The sequence below is a fragment of the Taurulus bubalis genome (genome assembly GCF_910589615.1).
Source record: "Taurulus bubalis genome assembly, chromosome: 8".
Classification (NCBI taxonomy): domain Eukaryota; kingdom Metazoa; phylum Chordata; class Actinopteri; order Perciformes; family Cottidae; genus Taurulus; species Taurulus bubalis.
Genome location: NC_136596.1, coordinates 17,322,105 through 17,340,781, shown reverse-complemented (window position 1 = coordinate 17,340,781; position 18,677 = coordinate 17,322,105). Strand labels below are relative to the sequence as shown.

Genomic DNA, 18,677 nt, shown 5'->3' with positions numbered 1-18,677 from the left:
AACTTGTTCTTTTATCTTTTGTGGTAGCAATTACAGAAATGACTAATGTCCTGCTAATTTCTTATATCAATAAGGTATTTTAGCTGTATAGCCTTAGAGCAGCAGGGTAGAGTTGTTCAAGTGATGCACAGATCGCAGCGGCCAGGTAACCAGCTTTCCTTCCAAATCACACGCTCATCAGACTGTGTCTATGAATTTTAATATTTTAGTAGAACAAATAATGGTCAGGCCTGTAAAATAGATCCCCAAGCGTGGTTGCCTGGACATGATGTAACTCTGCACCCATCTAAAAATGTTCAAAAATACATGGGACCGTGGTGAGAGTACAGAGCATATTAATAAAACAAGAAAGCTTGCACAGTCTGAATTCTTTCTTTTTTTCATCACAGAGGTTTTAAGAGTTTTTCCTGAGCCAGGTTGCAGCTAGTTTAAGCTGCACACAGGGACAACAGGAGCCTGCTTATTACTGGAAGGTTGCCAGTCCAAACTCCTGCAACAGTTTGGAGAGGCAAAAAAATAAACGCGATGGAGAAAAGCATTTATCACCTTCTCTTGCGTATCTGTTCATTGGTCCTCAACAGAAGTGCAGGTCTGTACTCCACAGCTCCCAAGTCAAGTGTGTAACTGCAAACTTGTGTGTGGGTGTGAAGATAGGCGTTCCTGAAAAGTGCACCCGTGCCAAGCAAACCCACCCTGTGTAAATATTTTCTTTTTTTTTTAAAGGCAGCAGACCTCTTTGCAATGCTCCATTAGTTCTCGCCCCCTGGCATCACCAATTGAGGTTCAAAGCAGAGATACAATAGTGAAGCTAATCCCGCTCCACAAAGAAGATTGAGAGGCCTCCTGCAGCTAAATGGACAAAATAAGAAAGGGCACATCTTCCTTTGATGCGGGGGAGTTGAGTTGAACCCTTGGCTTCCAGCTCTCTCTGTTGGAGGCACTTGGGTTGGCATGACGGGCAATAACAGTACAGTATGATAACATACTGGCTAATATGGATGCAATAATGTTATACAATACAATCATATTATTCTCTATCGGAACACTTGCTCGGGAAATGGCAGTGGAAAAAGTATTTACATCCTTTTCTTAGAAGGGATGTTTACGTTTTTTTTTTATTTATTCAGGTTCACACTTCAATAATTGGGGGACGCATGTGATTTAGGTAAAATAACCAAATCTCAATGGCTTGTTGAATCCCAGGTTTTCTGATCTAGGCAGCCTACAAAAACTGACTGGGTTTCTTATTTCACAGTTTGTTGGTTAGGCAATCCAGATATCCAAAAAGTGTAACTTTTAATTTATATAAAAGTACCAATACAACAATGTAAACATTTGTATTACAAGTAAAGGTCCTGCATTTAAAATCTTTAAAAAAAAACACAGAGGTATTATCAGCAAAATGTACTAAAGGTACTGCATACAATTAAAATGCCTACCCTGTGACATTATTGAATTGCCAATACTGGTGCATCCATATTTAAATATAATTTTAGTGTTGCAGCTGGTTGAGGTGGAACGAGTGTAATTTGCCAGTTTAACTAGCTCCACCTACACAGTAGCCAAATACACAGTTAATAATGATTAAAATGAAAGCATGTGAACATTTTAGAGGAAAAATTCCTCTTTGGTGGAACTGCTAACTACTCAAACACATCTGACTGATTATATGGGGTCACAAACCAAAAAGGTTGTGAACCACTGATTTATTCTCAAACAGTGTATTTAATTATATAGCAGTAGGCTTTTTAATTTACAATATAAAACTAAAATAATAACTATAGCTGTTGTATATTGCTGATATACATATAGTAAGTGTATTTTCCCCTGACATGCAGTGGAGTCGAGAAGTATAAAATAGCACAAAACTTTCAACCATCTGTATCTTTCGCCTGGGAAAAAAAACTTACCAACTGCTTTCCTTTGAGTGTTGTCTCATGGTAATGGCAAGTGTGTGTGTGTGTGTGTGTGCGCTATACAACTCAAAGACAGTATGTGTCATTGGCGTATTGTCAGTAGAGTGGAGGCTGGAAAGACGCCTGCAATGTACATGAAAAGAACGAATCTGTGGTGTTGATGTCCTTAGGTTCTGTGAAGCATGAAGCTGTAAACATGTCTACAGTATGGATTGTTTCCATGGAGATGTTCCTGTGCATCCAGCTAAACCTGGTATTGCAACGCTGCTCTCCTTGAATGGGTGAACATCCCTTCAAACGCTTGTTGCTCCTAAGATTTGCAGGGAGAGTGATATCCCATACTTCAATATCTGACAGGAAGGAAGAGGCCATTAGCAATCCAGATTAGAAAAACCAGAACCCATCACTTAACTCCCATAAACATCTCATGAACTCCTCTCTGCAGACGGCCTCCCCAGATGATGCCTTTTTATCTCCTGCATCAGCGCAAGCTAAAGAGGCTTCATTTTCCCACACAAACTCTAGTTTATTTGAAAATACATAAATCACTAGTTCACACCAGTTTTCTGGATGTTTCCAGTGAGGTTACAGAGAGTGATCTATATTCACTGTGTTGACAGGACTTGTGAAGAGATGGAGAAGATGCATTTCTAAAACAATCAATGTAACCAAGAATTTGTGGTCTTTTAATAATTCTTTATTTTTGTTCAGTCAACAACAGTTTGTTCATAAAAAAGATTATACATCTCTTGAGGCATTGTTTGTATAAACTTTCATTGATGCTTGTTGTCAAGAAATGTGTACCGTACAAAAAAGTGAATCCCTTGTGAAACAATTTAAGATCTAAAAATAAAATACTGACATTTGATCATTTTTCAAACAAATTTACATTGTTGCATAGTTTTAGCACTCTCTGCACATAAATTGTATTGCGTCTTTTTATAAAATTGTAAGAGCAATATGTTGAAATTAGACTCAATTGATGCTGCATAAAAACACATCTCTGTACACACTTTATGTGCAGAACAATGGGAATGTTCCAAATGAATGAATTGCAATAATTTAAATTTCAATAATGAATTGATCAAAAAGGAAATCTGCAGATCAAGTCCTGAAATGCCAAACTAAAGTGAAATGCAAAGGCACTTATGCTAGCGCCATACAGCGTTTAGCGTTCTTTTAAGGATTTGTTTGACATTTTGTGAACCACACTTATTTACTTTCTCGCCAGGAATAAGATGAGAAGATCGATATGGTAAATAAATAGCTAGAGCCTTAACTTATAAGATATTGCATGTTAATTACTAAGCTTCAGTGCTGGTCGGCAGATTGTGTTACCTTTATGCAGCCAGGCTCTTTGTTCCCTACTGTGTGCCGTGTGCTCCAGCTCACGTGTACCAGAAAGACGTGAGAGTCTATCGATCTTCTCATCTAACTCTCGGCAAGGGAGCGTATTTCCCAAAATGTCGAGCGATCCTTGAAGGAAAAACAGACTTCCACTGAACACCAACATCAACGTGATGCAGTTTGGAAGCATCAGTTACAGTATTCAGGTCATAATAAACATCCAAACAAATGCATAATCTTCAACACATTCATGAATGCCATCCAGTGTCTCTAAAACATTGTGGTTTGGGAAAATTGGTTTGATCATAATTTTACACACAAAATAACTACATTTCAAACTAACATTACATTCTGTACATTGTATTCCCTGCGCTTGATCAAGTTTGACAAGTATCTAATGCAGCTTTTGCTTGTTAAAATATGGAATGACGGTAAACAGCTTGGGGGAAAAGAAGTCATCCAGTGTTACTCCAGCATATAAAAGCTAAATATTACATTGCAGCATTGGTCATTCGTTTTCCCTGCGAGTGATTAAAGTCTGTACAACATACTGACTTTTCTTCAAGAAAAAAAAGCATATCGTGTTTCATTAACTTTTAAAAAGCACACTGAATCCAAGATGTGCTGGCCTTATGTACCCAAATCATATATATATTTAATACAGTAGTACCCTCTCATAACAATAACCCCACTTACAATATAATCTTCCTTGTGGCTTAAAAACAAAACATCAGCTAAAACTTGAGAACAAAGAACTGCTTGGAGTTATTAATGAGTTGGATCAGAAAGATGTTTTTCCCGCTGCAAATCTTGCATTCGTCCTGCATCTGTGCCTCAATGTGGCGTTTCCACAATGCCAAAAAATTAAGCTGCGTTTTCATCACAGCAAAATCAGAGAATTTGTGAAACTTTAAAGCCTGTGCGTAGGTGTAGCCTTAGTGGGGGGTGTGATCATATGTGGGTAACATCGACTTCCGAGTTTTCGGAGGCGGAGGAGGAGGCTTGCTCTCAATTTTCATTGGTAGCGGAGGAATGAACTGTGGGGAAAGAGAGAAGAGAGTTCATGCTAGGACTTCAAATAAAAATAATAAAAACAGAATATTTTAACGTTTACACGTCATTAAATATGCATTAGTAAGGGGATGCTATTTTCTCCAAGCAGATGTACCTCTGAAGAGAACCCGAAGTTGTCAATCTCGTGCGGGTGTTTCTTCGGAGGCATGGGTGGGGGGGTCCCTGGGGTGTCTATGGTATTGACATCATTGTCACTGAGAAGCGATGAATAACCTACCACAGAATTGAAGAAAGAAAAGCATTTCAGACCGCATGCATCTGTGAATATGCGTATGTGTGTGTGTGTGTGTGTGTGTGTGTGTGTGTGTGTGTGTGTGTGTGTGTGTGTGTGTGTGTGTGTGTGTGTGTGTGTGTGTGTGTGACCTGATTAGGGCTATAGACCAAACTGTGCCTACGCAAAGTTAGTCTGCAAGGTATTCTTCCTTTTCTGTGTGCAAGGCATATTTTTAAGTGAAACTAAAATGATGGCATGCAGTGCAGTGTTTGTGAGAGCGGTGCCGTTTCTGCTACATACTGGAGCTGCGTGGTGTGCGAGGTGTGTGTGGAGAGGCCGGTAGCGGGCTGAGAGGGTTAGACAAGCTGAGCTGGGATGAAGCACCATGGAACAAGGAGAGGGTGAGCCGTCGGTCCCCCAATTGTAAACTCTTGGGTCTCTGCTGCTTTCCGGGAGGAGTCTGGAGTAAACACAGGAAAGCAAAGATATAGGCTTCCTTGTACAATAGTCAAGCATAATGTAACTACTCCCAATTCCCAACTGAGAAACAGAAGCTCAATATTAGGATGATATGGTCTTGTAAACAGCTAATATAATCACCTGAGGGGTAGTGTGTTGTCACAGAAATGAAAATAGCAGAACATATATAAATAAATAACACCTGGACATGAGGCCATACCTCATCTGCATCTGACTGCCTCTCCAGTAGGACCTGGGATTTGCTGACGCTCCATTCCTTCCTGTTCTTTCTAGCAATCCTGTTGTCATCCTCAAAGCGGGACAAAACTGAGGCCCTGCGATCGCTGGAGGGGGACAACAAGGAACTGTTCGTGAATAATCGGGGGTGGAGAAAGAGATGCAGAGAGATGTCAAATCATAAAGTTATTTAGATTTGAGCAAAGACAAAAATCCGCATTTATAGAAACCACTCTCTGTTATGATGGCAACACAATAACAAGGGGAAAGGTAGACAAAGGGAGCAAGGAGAGGATGCGGGGGACTGACTCTTGGGAGGAAATGCAGGACGGTCCATCTGAGGATGCGGAGCCGCTGGAGAGGCCTGAGGAGGTGTTGGAGATGGTTGAGACAGTAGACATGCGACGCAGGGTGGAGGACATGATGTAGGGCATCACTGCGGAGCCGACGCGACTCTTCTTCCTCTCAGTGAGAGAGCAGGGCTGGGACACAAATGGGATTAAGCATCATCGGGGAATCTTGGCAGAGGAGGAGCACGATGACAAAACTTGGGTTGCAATGGACTGGCTCAAGGAAGATTTATGGTCCTGCGCTAATATTACGTACACTCTGCTTTGAATGAGAAGCGTTTGATAGGAAGGCAAGAGGGCCAATCGCTTAATTTGGCACCATCTTACATTAAATTGAGTTTGCGGCTGGCAACGCACCAAGGTTATGACGCCGTAATGCTTCTCCACTTTCTCCCGAAGGTCTTGAAAGCAAGTAACCAGACGGTTGTGCAAGGGCTTCAGCTGCTCAGTCGCCTTCTCCCCGTGGATGCGAATCCCATCTGCCAAGAGAGGGATCTAGAGGGGAAGACGGGCACTTAAGTATTACAAAACATGTTCAGCTTTGAGGCCAGTGTCAATGACAATGATGGCGGAAGGATTTACCTGCAGGGCGATTAGCTGTTTAAGGACGTCAATGCGCTCGTGATCCTCTGGGTGCTCTTGGATGTAGGTGTCTATGAAGAATGCCTGAAGAGGATGACAATTGGGTCGCTTTTGAAACAAACTCACTCACATTCAGCTGCAAGCAACAATGAACAGGTTTCCACAGCATGACAAAGAGGCCACTGTGGTTCCCGTATGAATACAACTTTGTAGCTCAAAACAGGCTTGAGGCCAGCCACAACGCCTGTTAAAGAAAACATGAATTAAACATTTTACAGTTGTATGATTTATCGGTTATTATTATTATTATATTTTTTGTAGTTTTGATTTTCTTCCAAATTAATTACTTGCCAACTGTGCACAGAATCTGAACCTGACTTGGCAAACGGCTCATATCTAACAAATACAGTGCAGTGCAGAAGTAGTCAGACATCTTTGGGGGCTCTGTCCTCTTACATAGTGTCCGTCTTACTTATACTTATTTATCTGTCGATTTGTGCACACTGCTAAAAAATTGTCTTGTTCAACAAAAAAAGTCAAACCTTCTCATAGTTGGAGAAGCCGCCCATGACTGCAGGGTCAACAATGCCGCTGAGCATCATGGACAGCGGGTTGATGGACAGTGAGCGATCGCAGGCCTGCTGTTGCACGAGGTTACTCAGCTTTTCATTGGCCATCTCCATGGTCTCGATGGCGTTCGCCAAAGGACTAATCTCCTCCTAAACATCAGGAGAATAATAAATCATATAAAGAATCCTTTAAATTTGTTAACAACAAGAGACAATTAAGTTTAATCATCAAGTTGGCTTCTTACCACTGAGACAGATTTGACTTCAAACCATTTCAGAATCCCTGGGAAGCGATAGACGGTAATGTACGTTGTTCTCTCGATCCACATGGTCTGTAGGGCAGAATAAATACCAATAAAATGGGTGACATTTTAATGCCTTTATTCATCTTTAGAATGAGCTATGCACAGACACAGGAATGTTTATACTTTTTTATTATCATGTATGGCTGTCTATATATATATATATATATATATATATATATATATATATATATATATATATATATATATATATATATATATATATATATATAAGTACTTTGAAGTAAATGTAAAAAATGCTCACTGCAAATTCATTGTCTGGATCCTTTTCACCTTTCCTGAAGGGCCTGGAATACTTGAACTGGTCCACTTCATTGGTTCTGTAATAGCTGCAAAAGAACAAGGAAGGACAGCAGTGATATAGCAGTTTGACCAGAGCACTATAAATCCCAAGATATTCACGAGAAGATAAATCAGCCTTTAAGTGTTCAGTTGCACACTTTAATATCTGCTCTGGAACCCCCTTGTCTTTAAACTGGTGCGGCACGGTGAGAACAGGCTTGACAGTAAAGCACTGGATGTCTGTGAAGTTCAGCTAAGGATAAGACCAGGAGTAGTGTGGCGAAGCAGACAAGGCAAAGTTACATTGATTAGGATTAGAGTTTTGAACCTGTATTTGTCAAAAAAGTCTACTGCCATTCTAGCAGCTCTGTCACTCTTTACTTAGTGCACAGCTGTGAAAAATGCTGACTTCAAAACATGCCTGCAATGGAAATGTTAACATGTTTGTGTTTAGCAGGTTTAACGTTTGCCATGTTCACCATTTAATGTAGCATTTTAGCATTCAAATATTTGACAATTAGCAATAAATATGGCTAAAAGATGATGAGAATGTCATTATATGTGCAAGATTTCAAAGACAAAACACATATAAATATTGATCTGGTGATGGCACTAGATGAAAATTTCCAGGTAGGTATTTGGGACACGAATGTGTGTTTAAAATGTATGACAATTGATCCAATAGTTGTTGAGGTATTGCACATAAGACCAAAAATATCAACCTTACTGCATTCCCTTGAGCTATACTGTGAACATAACTTGATAAACAAATAGCTTTTGTGTGGGTAATAACATTTATATAAGGATACGCTGTCCAAGGGAGTTGCTGATGTCATCTCCAGGGGGCGCTGTGCTGTTCATCCGTGCTGCGTTGGGGAACTGAGAGAGCAGCTTTAAGCTGAAGTCTTCAAGCCACTCGTACTCCTTGCCTCGGTAGATGAACATCTTGTTCTGTAGCAGAACATTTCAGTAAGCACACAACCAATGAAACAATAAAAAGAGAGAATTACAATCAAGCTTATTTCCCATAATATATGAGAGATGTGCGTATGCAGCACAGTGACAGGACTGTATGTTTTCTTGTTTCATCAAAAAGCCAATCAGCTTTATCGACATTATTGCACATGACATGTTTCAAAAAGCCAGATCATTACATGAGCACCATATGCAAGTCTTTATTTATTGGTAATAAATAGGTAATCATTTCCTCACCCTGAGGAAAGATGGGAATCCAAGGCCATAATACCCCACAGCAAAGTACTCTGGCTGTGGCCGCATTGCATGCATTATATTTTCATAGAACTGGGCTTGCTTTTTCTGTGGGAGAGGACAAAGAAGATGTTAAGACCACAATTAATACACAGTGTGTTGTAAATAGTCTGTTAGTGATGACACAACACATTAATAATAAATGGATTCCAATAACATCTTCAAAAAAACATATCTGGTTAATGTCTTTTTTTCAGTAATTATGAGAAAAGATTATTGGAGCCCCATCAGACTAAATACTGATATATTTTATGTAGATTATTCATAATAAATCAAATTAGCAGGCTCAATTTTGGTTGACCCATGGGTAAACAGGTTAACACATCTCAACAAAGGGCACTTAGCCTTGTACACACTGGAACACAATTCTTATCTACTAATTTTAAAAATCTTAATGAGGTATTCAAAATAAAATAATTTTAGATTGTTTTCACATCAGTGTATACAACATCCTTTTTCAGAGATTTAAGGAGCATTTGTTTGTTCGTGCATCTGTTTACCAGCAGCTGGCTCAGCTCCATGAAGTCAAAGATGTGGCTCTCATGCATCTTGGCCAACTGCTTGCCCAGTTCAATGGCCTTCTCCCACATCTGCAAAGACATGTGCATCCCTTACATAAAGGGGACATAAAACAAATACAAAACAACACAGGAGCACAAGCTACACTTTGCCATCTGGTTCCCACAGCTTCGCGAAACCCCCACCTCGCCACAACGGAGCTGAAGTAACTTCCCCACCAGTTTCACAATGCAATGTCTATGGCAATCTGAGCCTTTGTCACCAGTTCACGTGCGGTGCAGTTCACACTAACCTTGCCCTTGTCCAGATAACATATGATCTCCTGGATTAGCCTCTCTTTCAGCTCCTGTTGAGTCCATACATGCTTCCCATCTCCAGGGATCAGATGAGGTGCACAGGGTTTGTCAGACCACTGGGGAAGCAGATTACCATAAATCAAAATTCAGGTGAACATTTAGGAGCAGGTAGTCCAAGCAAGGGTTAAATAGATCAAAGATAATTAAATAATCTGATCTTTATCAGGTGAAAAAAGACATGGATGTGTCAGAGACCTCCAATAATTCAGCATGTAGGAGCAGAGTGTAGGAGGCCTCCGTGTAGTTCTCACAGTCCAGGTGCAAATCTCGCAGCTTGTACAAGTACCTGGTTACAAGAGCACATTAGTGAGACACAGCGAGCCCTTTGGTCCAGGGACCAGATGCTCTGTGTCTCTTTCTGACTCACCGGATGTAAATGTCTTCCCTCTTTTTTTCTTTGTAGAAATTCTACAAGAGAAAAAACATCTTAATTGCATATTCTTGAAAACATTTTCTCTTTCAGAACCGCACAGATCATTGCTTTGTGCACATGCACAAACAGTGTTAACCCTTTTGTAAATATAGGCACAGGGCATACCAGCACATTGACAGTGCAGCTCATGCGATGCTCAGGGCTTTCGTCATGTGTGATGGTGCGGTATGCCAGGAGTTTCTCCAGCAGGCTGCTCAGCAGCAGAGCCAGCTCTTCGCCTGACTGTGACAGGTATCTGTGTCGTCTGCAGTGTTCCAGCAACCTGCACATACAAACAAACGATTTAGCTACACTATAGCTGTAAAAGGCCGTTTCTAGTTTATCAGTATTCCAAAGCCTGCCGTTCCTCCTGACGAGCACAATAAAATATGTTTTCTGCTATTTTTTAGATAGTATAATCTGTCCCAGAGGGTTATCTATTGATTAGAGGTTGATTACAATTCTAACAGAATGCCTTGTCCTTCTGCCTCCTTGAGGACTTTTTGAAAAACACAATCACAAAGGCCTTCGTTGCATTTTAGAAGCACCCCTATGTGAATTCCCCATCACACAAAACAGATTTTTGATGGGTGTGTTGTACTATTTAAGGGATGGTTTGATTTGTTTGAGTCGGGGTTGTGTAAAGTACTTATCCATCAGTGAATTACCTACAGGAGATGGCGTTTGGAGAAACAGACGGGAGTACCAGCACGAAAGCAAAGAAAGGTACAGCTGTGGACGGGGGCACCAGCAAAAATATTGAACCATATACAATATTTTTCTAGGTGTCTAAAGTACATGTTGCTGCTGCCCCTGTTCACAGCAGTACATTGCATTGTTTCCTTGCCATATCTCCTGTCAGCCTATCCAAACTGGGGCTGTGCCGGTCGTCATCTACTGTAGGTGATACACTGCCTACGGATAAGTATCTTACGGAACCCCACTTCAAAACATTTGAAATATCCCTTTAAACAACTTTAAGAGTTTAAAAAAAATGATATTCTGCCTCACGTTTTCTCCAGCAAGACTTTGTACTGTTCATCCCCTCGGCCTCCTTCCACCTCTTGGTCCAATTTTGTTATCAGTTCGTTCTCAAACTGCAAACATAAGAGGGGAATAAAAAAGAAGACATCGTCATACACATCGCATATGGTCATACTCAGCCGAGAGTGGCTTTAGTTGAATTTAAACCAAAAACACCAAAGTTCTGAACTACTGAGGGAGCTTTTTACCGTTTCAAACGTGCGTCCGGGGCTGAAGTTGTGCTCACACTGCATCATATCAAAGAAGATGAGGATGGTGGCTTTCCTCAGCTCCGGCTCCGGCACCAGGGTGACCTCCAGAATGGGCCCGACCATGGCTGGGATGAACTTCATTTTGTGGGGGCCTGAGGGACAACGAAACATTATCACACCGAAATATAGTGTGATTGGAGAAGGCAATAAGTTGCATCTTCATTTCTCAACAAACAGAGGACAAATCTAATAATGTGGTAAACAAAACAACAACACATTGTGAAACCGGATAATAAAAAATATTGTCTTGTTATTCCCCTTGCATTACTGGCAGCCACTGAATAAACAATGCCACAAACTCTATGATAATAGCAGCATTATCAGATGGTGCAAAATACTCACCGAGATTGTACCACATATCTCTGATCTTAAACCCAATAGTCTTCCTCATGTCTCCATATCTGTGGCAAATTTAAATCAAAGGACTGTTAAATTAAGTTTCCACCATTTAAATAATCTTTTTGATGAATTGTAAATGACCTCACTTGTTCAGTATCTTATTTCGCTTCTCTTGAGAGAAGGATTCCAGCTGCAGTGTCTTGTGGGTGAGGAACGCCACAGTCAAATGAAAGTAGTGATTCCACAGCTGGGAGGGGAGCAGGGTTTTCAAATATTAATACCATAATTACCTTCTCATAACACTAGCTTTTGATTTTGTGTTAAATAAGAAATGTAACCTCTACCCAGGCGGGGGAGGACGAAGACGCACCTGGAGTACAAAATGTGCCTCGTCCAAAAAATACATGTTGAGGACATCCGAGTACTGGCTGATGGCCCTCAGGAAGACCTGCATCTGAACAAGGTTCATGATCATCCAGTCAGCGGGGAAGACGTCTCCCATGAGGTCCTTAAACATGATGAATGTCTCCATAAGGAAGTCCTGAGGGCAGCACAGGAGTAAAATCTTTACTGCAAGTGTATGCACACTGTCGCTTCATCCAAACTAAGCAAATCCGAAGCAGCACTGCCACATGTCAGGCATCAATAATGCTCCCATTGCATAATGGAGACCCACTGACATCCTCATCATGTCAGTCCAATCCATTCATGAAATGCCTATAATCAATATTCCCTTTAGGAGCAGTAAGTGGCCTGGGTGGTTTAATGTCTGTTATTGATGAGATGTTTCAGGACAAGATGTAGCGAACAGGGGAGGAACCCGGACACTTACAATGATATCCTGTCTTGTCTTGAAGGTGCTGATGTAGTGGGCGTAATGCATGTCATCCATTTGCTTCAGGATGGCCGTCATGCAGGCAAGATAGTGGCCCTGCAGCAGAGGAGCATTTGTCTTATTGATTGATATTGTGAGTCTTAAAATATTGGTAAACTAATGCATTTAGGCTTGGTTGATGTTAATCCTGAAATGAATGCTGAGGACGTAGTCGTCAAGGACATATTTCAGCTGTAACACCAAAGTTGTGTCTTACAATGAGAGGAGAGGATCTCTCCATGCTGATGACAGTGCGATTAACCCTGCGGAGGAGCCGCTCCATTATCAGCTGAACGTGCCCTCTGGTTGGGCCCTGCACAGACAGAACAGCCTCAGGTACAATTTCCAGCAGAAACACAGCAACACAGACATGCTACAAAGTGTTGTCAGTATAAAATGAATCACTCAAATTACACACACAAAAAAGGAGAAATAGAAGAATAGCCTATATTCTCACTTATTTAGAGATGGTATCAGCTTTATTGGTTTTGAGATAGTCGTCTAGGAGATTTCCCCCTTCAATACAATGGAGGCGAATGGAAATGTCTTTTGTGGTGCTCACATTATTGAAATAATACATTAGAAAAAATGATCAACCTTGTGTCTTCACACACTGTTCCTATGAATAATTCACTCAGTCAAAGGGTTTCTTCAGTAGAACAACAAACTAGAGCTTAACTATTTTTGGAACAATTTTGATATTCAATTAACTGTTCCAGTGAATTTATAAGCACAAATGTCAAACATGTCATGCTAACAGCCCCTAATTGTAAGGAGTTTCTGCTTTTCTTTGTCCTAAATTAGTTAGTTTATTTACTAAATATCTTTTTATTATGGCCTGTTGCTCAGAAATAAAATGAATGAAATGTAACAGATATTCTTTGTGAAAAAATCTAGTTTCCATTTTGTAGCTCTGTTTTTTTTTAACTCTGAGCATCACAAACTCCATTGTAGTCACAGAAATTGCAGAGACAGATATTTCACAAACTAAGCATATGAAACCAACTATATATCTGCATGACAAGATGGGCCAACTATTCATCCATTTTAAACCGTTTAGCAGCAGTCTAAACATGGCAGCGCAGATTCTCTCTGTAGCTTCGTCCTCCAGCTTCTCCATGGGGACAACTTGGTGCTACCAGCCCAGATGGGATATGTAATTCCCCAGCACGCTCTGGGTCTGCCCCGGGGCTTCCTTCCAGTTGGACTGACCCAGAAAACCTCTAAAGAGAAGCCTGAATCACCTCAACTGGTTCCTTTTCATGCACAACAGCAGCAATCTTACTCCGAGGTCCCCACAGAGGTCTGAGCTCTCTACCTCCGTCAGTCAGGGTGAGCTCAGCCACCCTGTGGAGGAAACTCAATTTGGCTGCTTATACTCAAAATATCAAGCTGACTAGATGTATGTTTCTATCATTTGTGTGTTCTAACTCTTAAAACTAATACATGCAGTGTGTTTAAACGTGAATTGTGACTCCTCACCACGTCCTTGCGGTCCAAGTTGTCCAACACTGTGCTGAGCAGTTGGCCACAGGCCTCATGGTCTGGTTTACTAGAGTGGTCGTCCAGCTGCCCACTCAACTGGTCAGTAACAAGTGGCAGAAGCACATCTCGACAATCTGCAGCAACGGAGCAGAGAAGAACTGTGCTAATTGGATCACAATGCACATTTCCTATTAATGGAGCTGATCTGACAAACTTGTATGTATGTAGGTGTGATGCAGAGCACTTTTTTCCCTTCATCTTGTGTGAAATGTCATTATGCGTTTTTTAAGCCTCAAGGACTCCTACCTGGCTGCCTGAAAAGGTCACTCTCCACCATTTTACACATGCAGCCCAGCTTCTGACGCACAAGCTGAGAGTCAGGAATGCTCTCAATGAACTTCGCTAGGAGAACGCTGAGAAGAGAACAAAAGAAAAGAGCAAAAAGAGCCACTGTGACCATTTGAATGCTCGTCACATTTCACATCTAGTCATTATTGTCACAGAGTACTAATGAGTAGCACATACAGTATGACAGGTGGATTTTACAGCAGCAAGAATTGAGAATAACGCCTCCTTTACTCAGAAGTAAATATGATAATTCACACTGTCAGGCAATTATCATTTCCTGCTGTGAAAACCACCCTGGAGAGTTACCTGAGCTCCACGGGATCAAACACAGTCTGGATGTCATTAATGATGCTGGGGAGGTATTTCAATATTGCTCCCTGAAAAAGCAAAGAATCAGGTCTCATCAGACTGAAGCACAGGGATGTGTTTTATTCTCTAGTAAAACAAGCTTTTCATCGCCTTAGAGACTGCCAACAGGGAGCCCACACTTATTTTACAGGTAATTTGTAAAACCTTTCAATAACTTCTCCATAACACATTTTCACAGCTGCACTCCTGCAGTCATGTACAATACTAAGACTGAACTGCTCCATTTAACTTGTATTTTCAAGCTACAAAATTATTTTGTTTCCACATTCTCAGTTGTAAAATACAAAAAAATACAAAATGAACACAGCTTCTGGGCACACGCTTCATCTTACCTTTATCTTTACTCCCTCGTCCAGCGGTCTGTCCATGAGAGTGTTGAAAGACAGGAAAAGGGTGCGAATGGAGTTGAAGAAAGCGTCCCCATCCTCACTGTTCCCATAGAATCTGAGAATCAAGAATCAAGGCCAGACGTTACATCAAAGGAAGTCATTCGTATAACATGAGAGGTAAAGGTGGATTATTTTTGCATGCAGTGCTTCTGATACCTGAGATACAGGACCCGGGACTGTACAATAAATCTGAACAGGTACTTGAGAGCTTTGAGGGCTGCGTAGAGCCTCTCGGATAGAACGGGCAGCTCGGCGTGGCCCACGTAGTAGTTGAGCACCTTTGTTAGCTTCCTGAGAAAATGAATGAGTCAGGCGTCAAAGTCTGCTGGTAATTTTGGTGTGGGTGGAGAAGAACAGCATAAGGGCCACTAAAAATAAACAGTGTGAAGGCGCGTAAGCGATCAAAGGTGGAAAATATAGAATGGAGACTCACATGTAAGCCAAAGTGGCACTGAAGTGCTTGTTGATGTAGGTTTCCAGGACCGGATTGAAGTGCTGGAATTTGATATCGCCAATAAGTGTGATTATAAATACCTGGTGATAGACAAGAGGAAACCAAATCAGAGCAAGGTCCAAATTGAAAGAACATACTTATCCTGAATATCAGTGAATCCAAAGCACTTTTTACTTGTGACCCCTTCGAATTATAATCCAAATGCATATCAATTATTATCATATCAAACCACATTTTTGATGCCATCTATGGCCTGCTTTTGTTCAGCAATAGCCGCTTTACGCCAGAAAAGAACTAGTTTGCATGGCATGTTGTATATAATACAAGTTAACACTCACTAACCCTATGGCCTGACAAAAACAACAACTAACCAAGGCATCAAACACCAGAGTGTCATAGGTGTCCTTCTCTGAGGTCTCCATCATAATGTTGAACAAGGCATCAAGAGTGTCCTGGAGAAACTGTGCATGAAATGGAAAGCTGTTACAAAAGTGACATTAATAAGGACATCATACAGTATATATAAATATATAGTAGCATATTACAAATTCAGTGCAGCAGAACTCACTTTGACAATCTCCCCTCCTTCGACCTCCATCAGTCTCTGCAGAATCTGGTCCAGATCTTCGGGGTTAGACCGCCAGTTCAACAGGCCGAGTAAATCCACTGGAAAAACATGAACATCAGTTAAATAAATTGTGTTAAAAGCCACACATTTAAATATAAACCAAATTAGATCAACATCAATCATCATCCACACATCAGCAATATTTTAACAGCAAAGATCACCGTAATTAATTTCAAGGCAATCTCGGGGGAGGAAATGAAGGTGGCACCGCACCCCTTTATCTGATATAGAATCTGTTTAATTTCTTAAATATGACTTGTGGCAGGACATATTTTAATTATCACAAAGACAGAGGCTGGAAGATAGGGACAAAGAGGAATATCTCTCTACGGTACCGTTCTGAGTGAGTTTAGTGGAGCAGGTGAGCGTAGCGATCTGGAAGCTATCTTTAGTCACAGGAATCACTCCTGAATGGTGGAACTGCTTCCCTGCTTGCTTCTCCTTTTCCTCCACTTCAGCCCAAGTCGCTGGCAAGGTGAGGTAAACCTTTGCGTCCTCTGTCTTTTTCACATCAACCTAAGAAATTCATAAAATGGGGAATGAATCATGAAGCATATTGATCGGTGGAGATCTAATTTCATATTTATTGATTGAGGAGAGATTTGTGCATAATCCATCTACCCACTGTCAGCTATTCAAGACACCCATTTTTGTGTAATTAGATCAAACCAATCCCATGCTTATTTTTAAATATAGGTGCAGTGAATCAAATTTCATGCAAAACCACAACCCTGCCTGCAGCAGTACCTTATAGACGATAAGTTCATGCCTGCCATCTTTTAGCGTGGTCCCATCTCTTCTCATGAGCCGGACGAAGGCCATACCGAAGGGCTTCTCCGATTTGTCCCTAGCTGAAAGATACACAGGAGCATAAGATGGGAATTGAGCCACTGACAGTCACTGGAGCTGTATTTAACATGGTGGCAGGATTGCACGTGGGAGTTTGTCATACAAATAAGACGCAGTCACTCACAATCCTGGGAGGATCGGTGTCGAAACATCACCTTCAGGTGACAGCGGCAGACGTCTTCAATGGGAATTGTCACCTTGCAGGAAGGAGAGAAAAGTCAGGGGAATTAATGTGAATACAGGATTATACATATGGAAGACATGCCGTCTGATTTGTATGAGTAGCACACCTTGTGTCAATATCGTTCGTTGAAGATGAATTAATTGAAGAACTAACTAAAGAACATGATACCATGGTCAAAGCACTGGGCTGCACACGCGTAACATAATCTTACCTTCACCGTTTCATTCCAACAAGGCTGCTTCACTTGGTAGTAAATGACAGACTTGTACTCTGTGATGCCATCATAACCGGCCCCAGGAAATATCACTTTCTATAGAAACAGAAGAAAGGAGATTAGTTTGCATGATAGGAACTAAAGCACTACATTAAACGTGCAGCTGAAGCTGGTGTCATGTCATTAGTTTTGCAGGTAGGTAGCCATAAACAAAAGAATAAGACAAGTTGCCATTTTGAAAAGATGATGGCACTAAAGAAAAAAAATCAGGCAATCACTAGATTCATCATGAATCAAAGAGACACATGAATGTTAGACATTTCACCTAAAACCATAAATGTCAACCTCATGGAAAAGCCAGAGGAAAAGTCAGGGGATCACCAAAGTCAAAAGGATTCATAATCTGAAGGGCATGAATGTTTGTACAAAGCTACATGGAACCAAAGTGGTGGACCGACAATGTTGCTAGCCCGGTTAACAAGTGAAACTTTCAAAGCTGAATTACAAGAGCTGTTATAAGGGGATGGTTGCACAGTTAGTCACATCAGGCTTGATTAGAAATAAATGAGGAGGAAATGATGCGTTCACTGGTCTAATTTACCTCCATGGAATTGCCTTCATCATCATACACACTCAGTATGACCTCTACATTTTTCGGGGTCTTCTTTTTACCACGGTCAAACTCTCCCTGCAGCAATGTTACGTAAATATCATTCCTCACGATTCCTGGAGAAAGGACAACAGATGATCAGGCGGATGTGCTGAGAATTTATAAACCCTTCTCATGGCTTTGTAAGCAATTAAAATGAACATGCAGAGCAATGCCCAGCAACAAAGACTTAAATCCACCTGGGAGGATGATTTCCGGAAAGCCCATTTTCCTCACGATAGCAGTGCTGCGGTCAACAAAGTGGGGGTAGTCCTTCCTGACTTGGGAAAGGTCACCTGGGAGGAGCTTCAGGGTCACAAACAGCCCTGCCAGCAAACATGTGAAGAAATTTAATGAGGCAGACACCAAAAGGACCCACCCTGTAGACCTCTCACACATCATTTACTTCCCTCAAAACAGAAAGGTCAATTTAAAGCGACCCTCTGATATCACGGGGGAACACACTGTCTGTGAGCACTTCCTTTTACCCTGGCCTTTGTGATTGACCTCCCGCGTCGCGATGACTTTGTTGAAGACAGCAGTGAGTGGCTCGTTCTCTCCTATGACTCGAGACGGGATGAGCGGAGACATGATGAGCTGCCTCTGACGGATGTAGGTTTCCATCGCTATCCTGAGAGAAAAATATCGGGACAAGTTTAAGAAAAATCTGCTGCCGGCATGTCTGACAGGT

General features: G+C 41.3%; 1 protein-coding gene across 6 annotated transcripts in view; it reads right to left on the bottom strand.

Moving 5' to 3' along the window:
• Positions 1-2,598: 2,598 nt before the first annotated feature.
• Positions 2,599-18,677, bottom strand: part of dock5 (dedicator of cytokinesis 5) — a 28,743-nt gene continuing 12,664 nt past the window's right edge. Inside the window, exons 12-51 of one of the 6 annotated variants that reach the window (XM_079221611.1) lie at positions 18,475-18,617; positions 18,187-18,312; positions 17,939-18,063; positions 17,335-17,433; positions 17,064-17,136; positions 16,838-16,941; positions 16,426-16,606; positions 16,031-16,128; positions 15,834-15,923; positions 15,442-15,542; positions 15,165-15,299; positions 14,952-15,063; positions 14,557-14,627; positions 14,209-14,315; positions 13,900-14,036; positions 12,635-12,730; positions 12,376-12,474; positions 11,914-12,084; positions 11,690-11,790; positions 11,547-11,605; positions 11,142-11,296; positions 10,921-11,006; positions 10,036-10,192; positions 9,865-9,905; positions 9,693-9,783; positions 9,434-9,553; positions 9,123-9,212; positions 8,566-8,670; positions 8,163-8,304; positions 7,512-7,593; positions 7,316-7,400; positions 6,994-7,080; positions 6,722-6,898; positions 6,180-6,263; positions 5,955-6,092; positions 5,557-5,729; positions 5,213-5,375; positions 4,852-5,011; positions 4,432-4,550; positions 2,599-4,300 (exon numbers count right to left, since the gene is read on the bottom strand). In XM_079221611.1, the coding sequence (XP_079077737.1) occupies positions 4,199-4,300; positions 4,432-4,550; positions 4,852-5,011; positions 5,213-5,375; positions 5,557-5,729; positions 5,955-6,092; positions 6,180-6,263; positions 6,722-6,898; positions 6,994-7,080; positions 7,316-7,400; positions 7,512-7,593; positions 8,163-8,304; positions 8,566-8,670; positions 9,123-9,212; positions 9,434-9,553; positions 9,693-9,783; positions 9,865-9,905; positions 10,036-10,192; positions 10,921-11,006; positions 11,142-11,296; positions 11,547-11,605; positions 11,690-11,790; positions 11,914-12,084; positions 12,376-12,474; positions 12,635-12,730; positions 13,900-14,036; positions 14,209-14,315; positions 14,557-14,627; positions 14,952-15,063; positions 15,165-15,299; positions 15,442-15,542; positions 15,834-15,923; positions 16,031-16,128; positions 16,426-16,606; positions 16,838-16,941; positions 17,064-17,136; positions 17,335-17,433; positions 17,939-18,063; positions 18,187-18,312; positions 18,475-18,617 (4,585 nt within the window). In that variant the 3' untranslated portion in view covers positions 2,599-4,198. Of the gene's footprint in view, positions 4,301-4,431; positions 4,551-4,847; positions 5,012-5,212; positions 5,376-5,556; positions 5,730-5,954; positions 6,093-6,179; positions 6,264-6,721; positions 6,899-6,993; positions 7,081-7,315; positions 7,401-7,511; positions 7,594-8,162; positions 8,305-8,565; positions 8,671-9,122; positions 9,213-9,433; positions 9,554-9,692; positions 9,784-9,864; positions 9,906-10,035; positions 10,193-10,920; positions 11,007-11,141; positions 11,297-11,546; positions 11,606-11,689; positions 11,791-11,913; positions 12,085-12,375; positions 12,475-12,634; positions 12,731-13,899; positions 14,037-14,208; positions 14,316-14,556; positions 14,628-14,951; positions 15,064-15,164; positions 15,300-15,441; positions 15,543-15,833; positions 15,924-16,030; positions 16,129-16,425; positions 16,607-16,837; positions 16,942-17,063; positions 17,137-17,334; positions 17,434-17,938; positions 18,064-18,186; positions 18,313-18,474; positions 18,618-18,677 lie in introns of all 6 variants that reach the window. The other 5 variants (XM_079221614.1, XM_079221610.1, XM_079221613.1 and 2 more) reach the window with 5 other exon arrangements.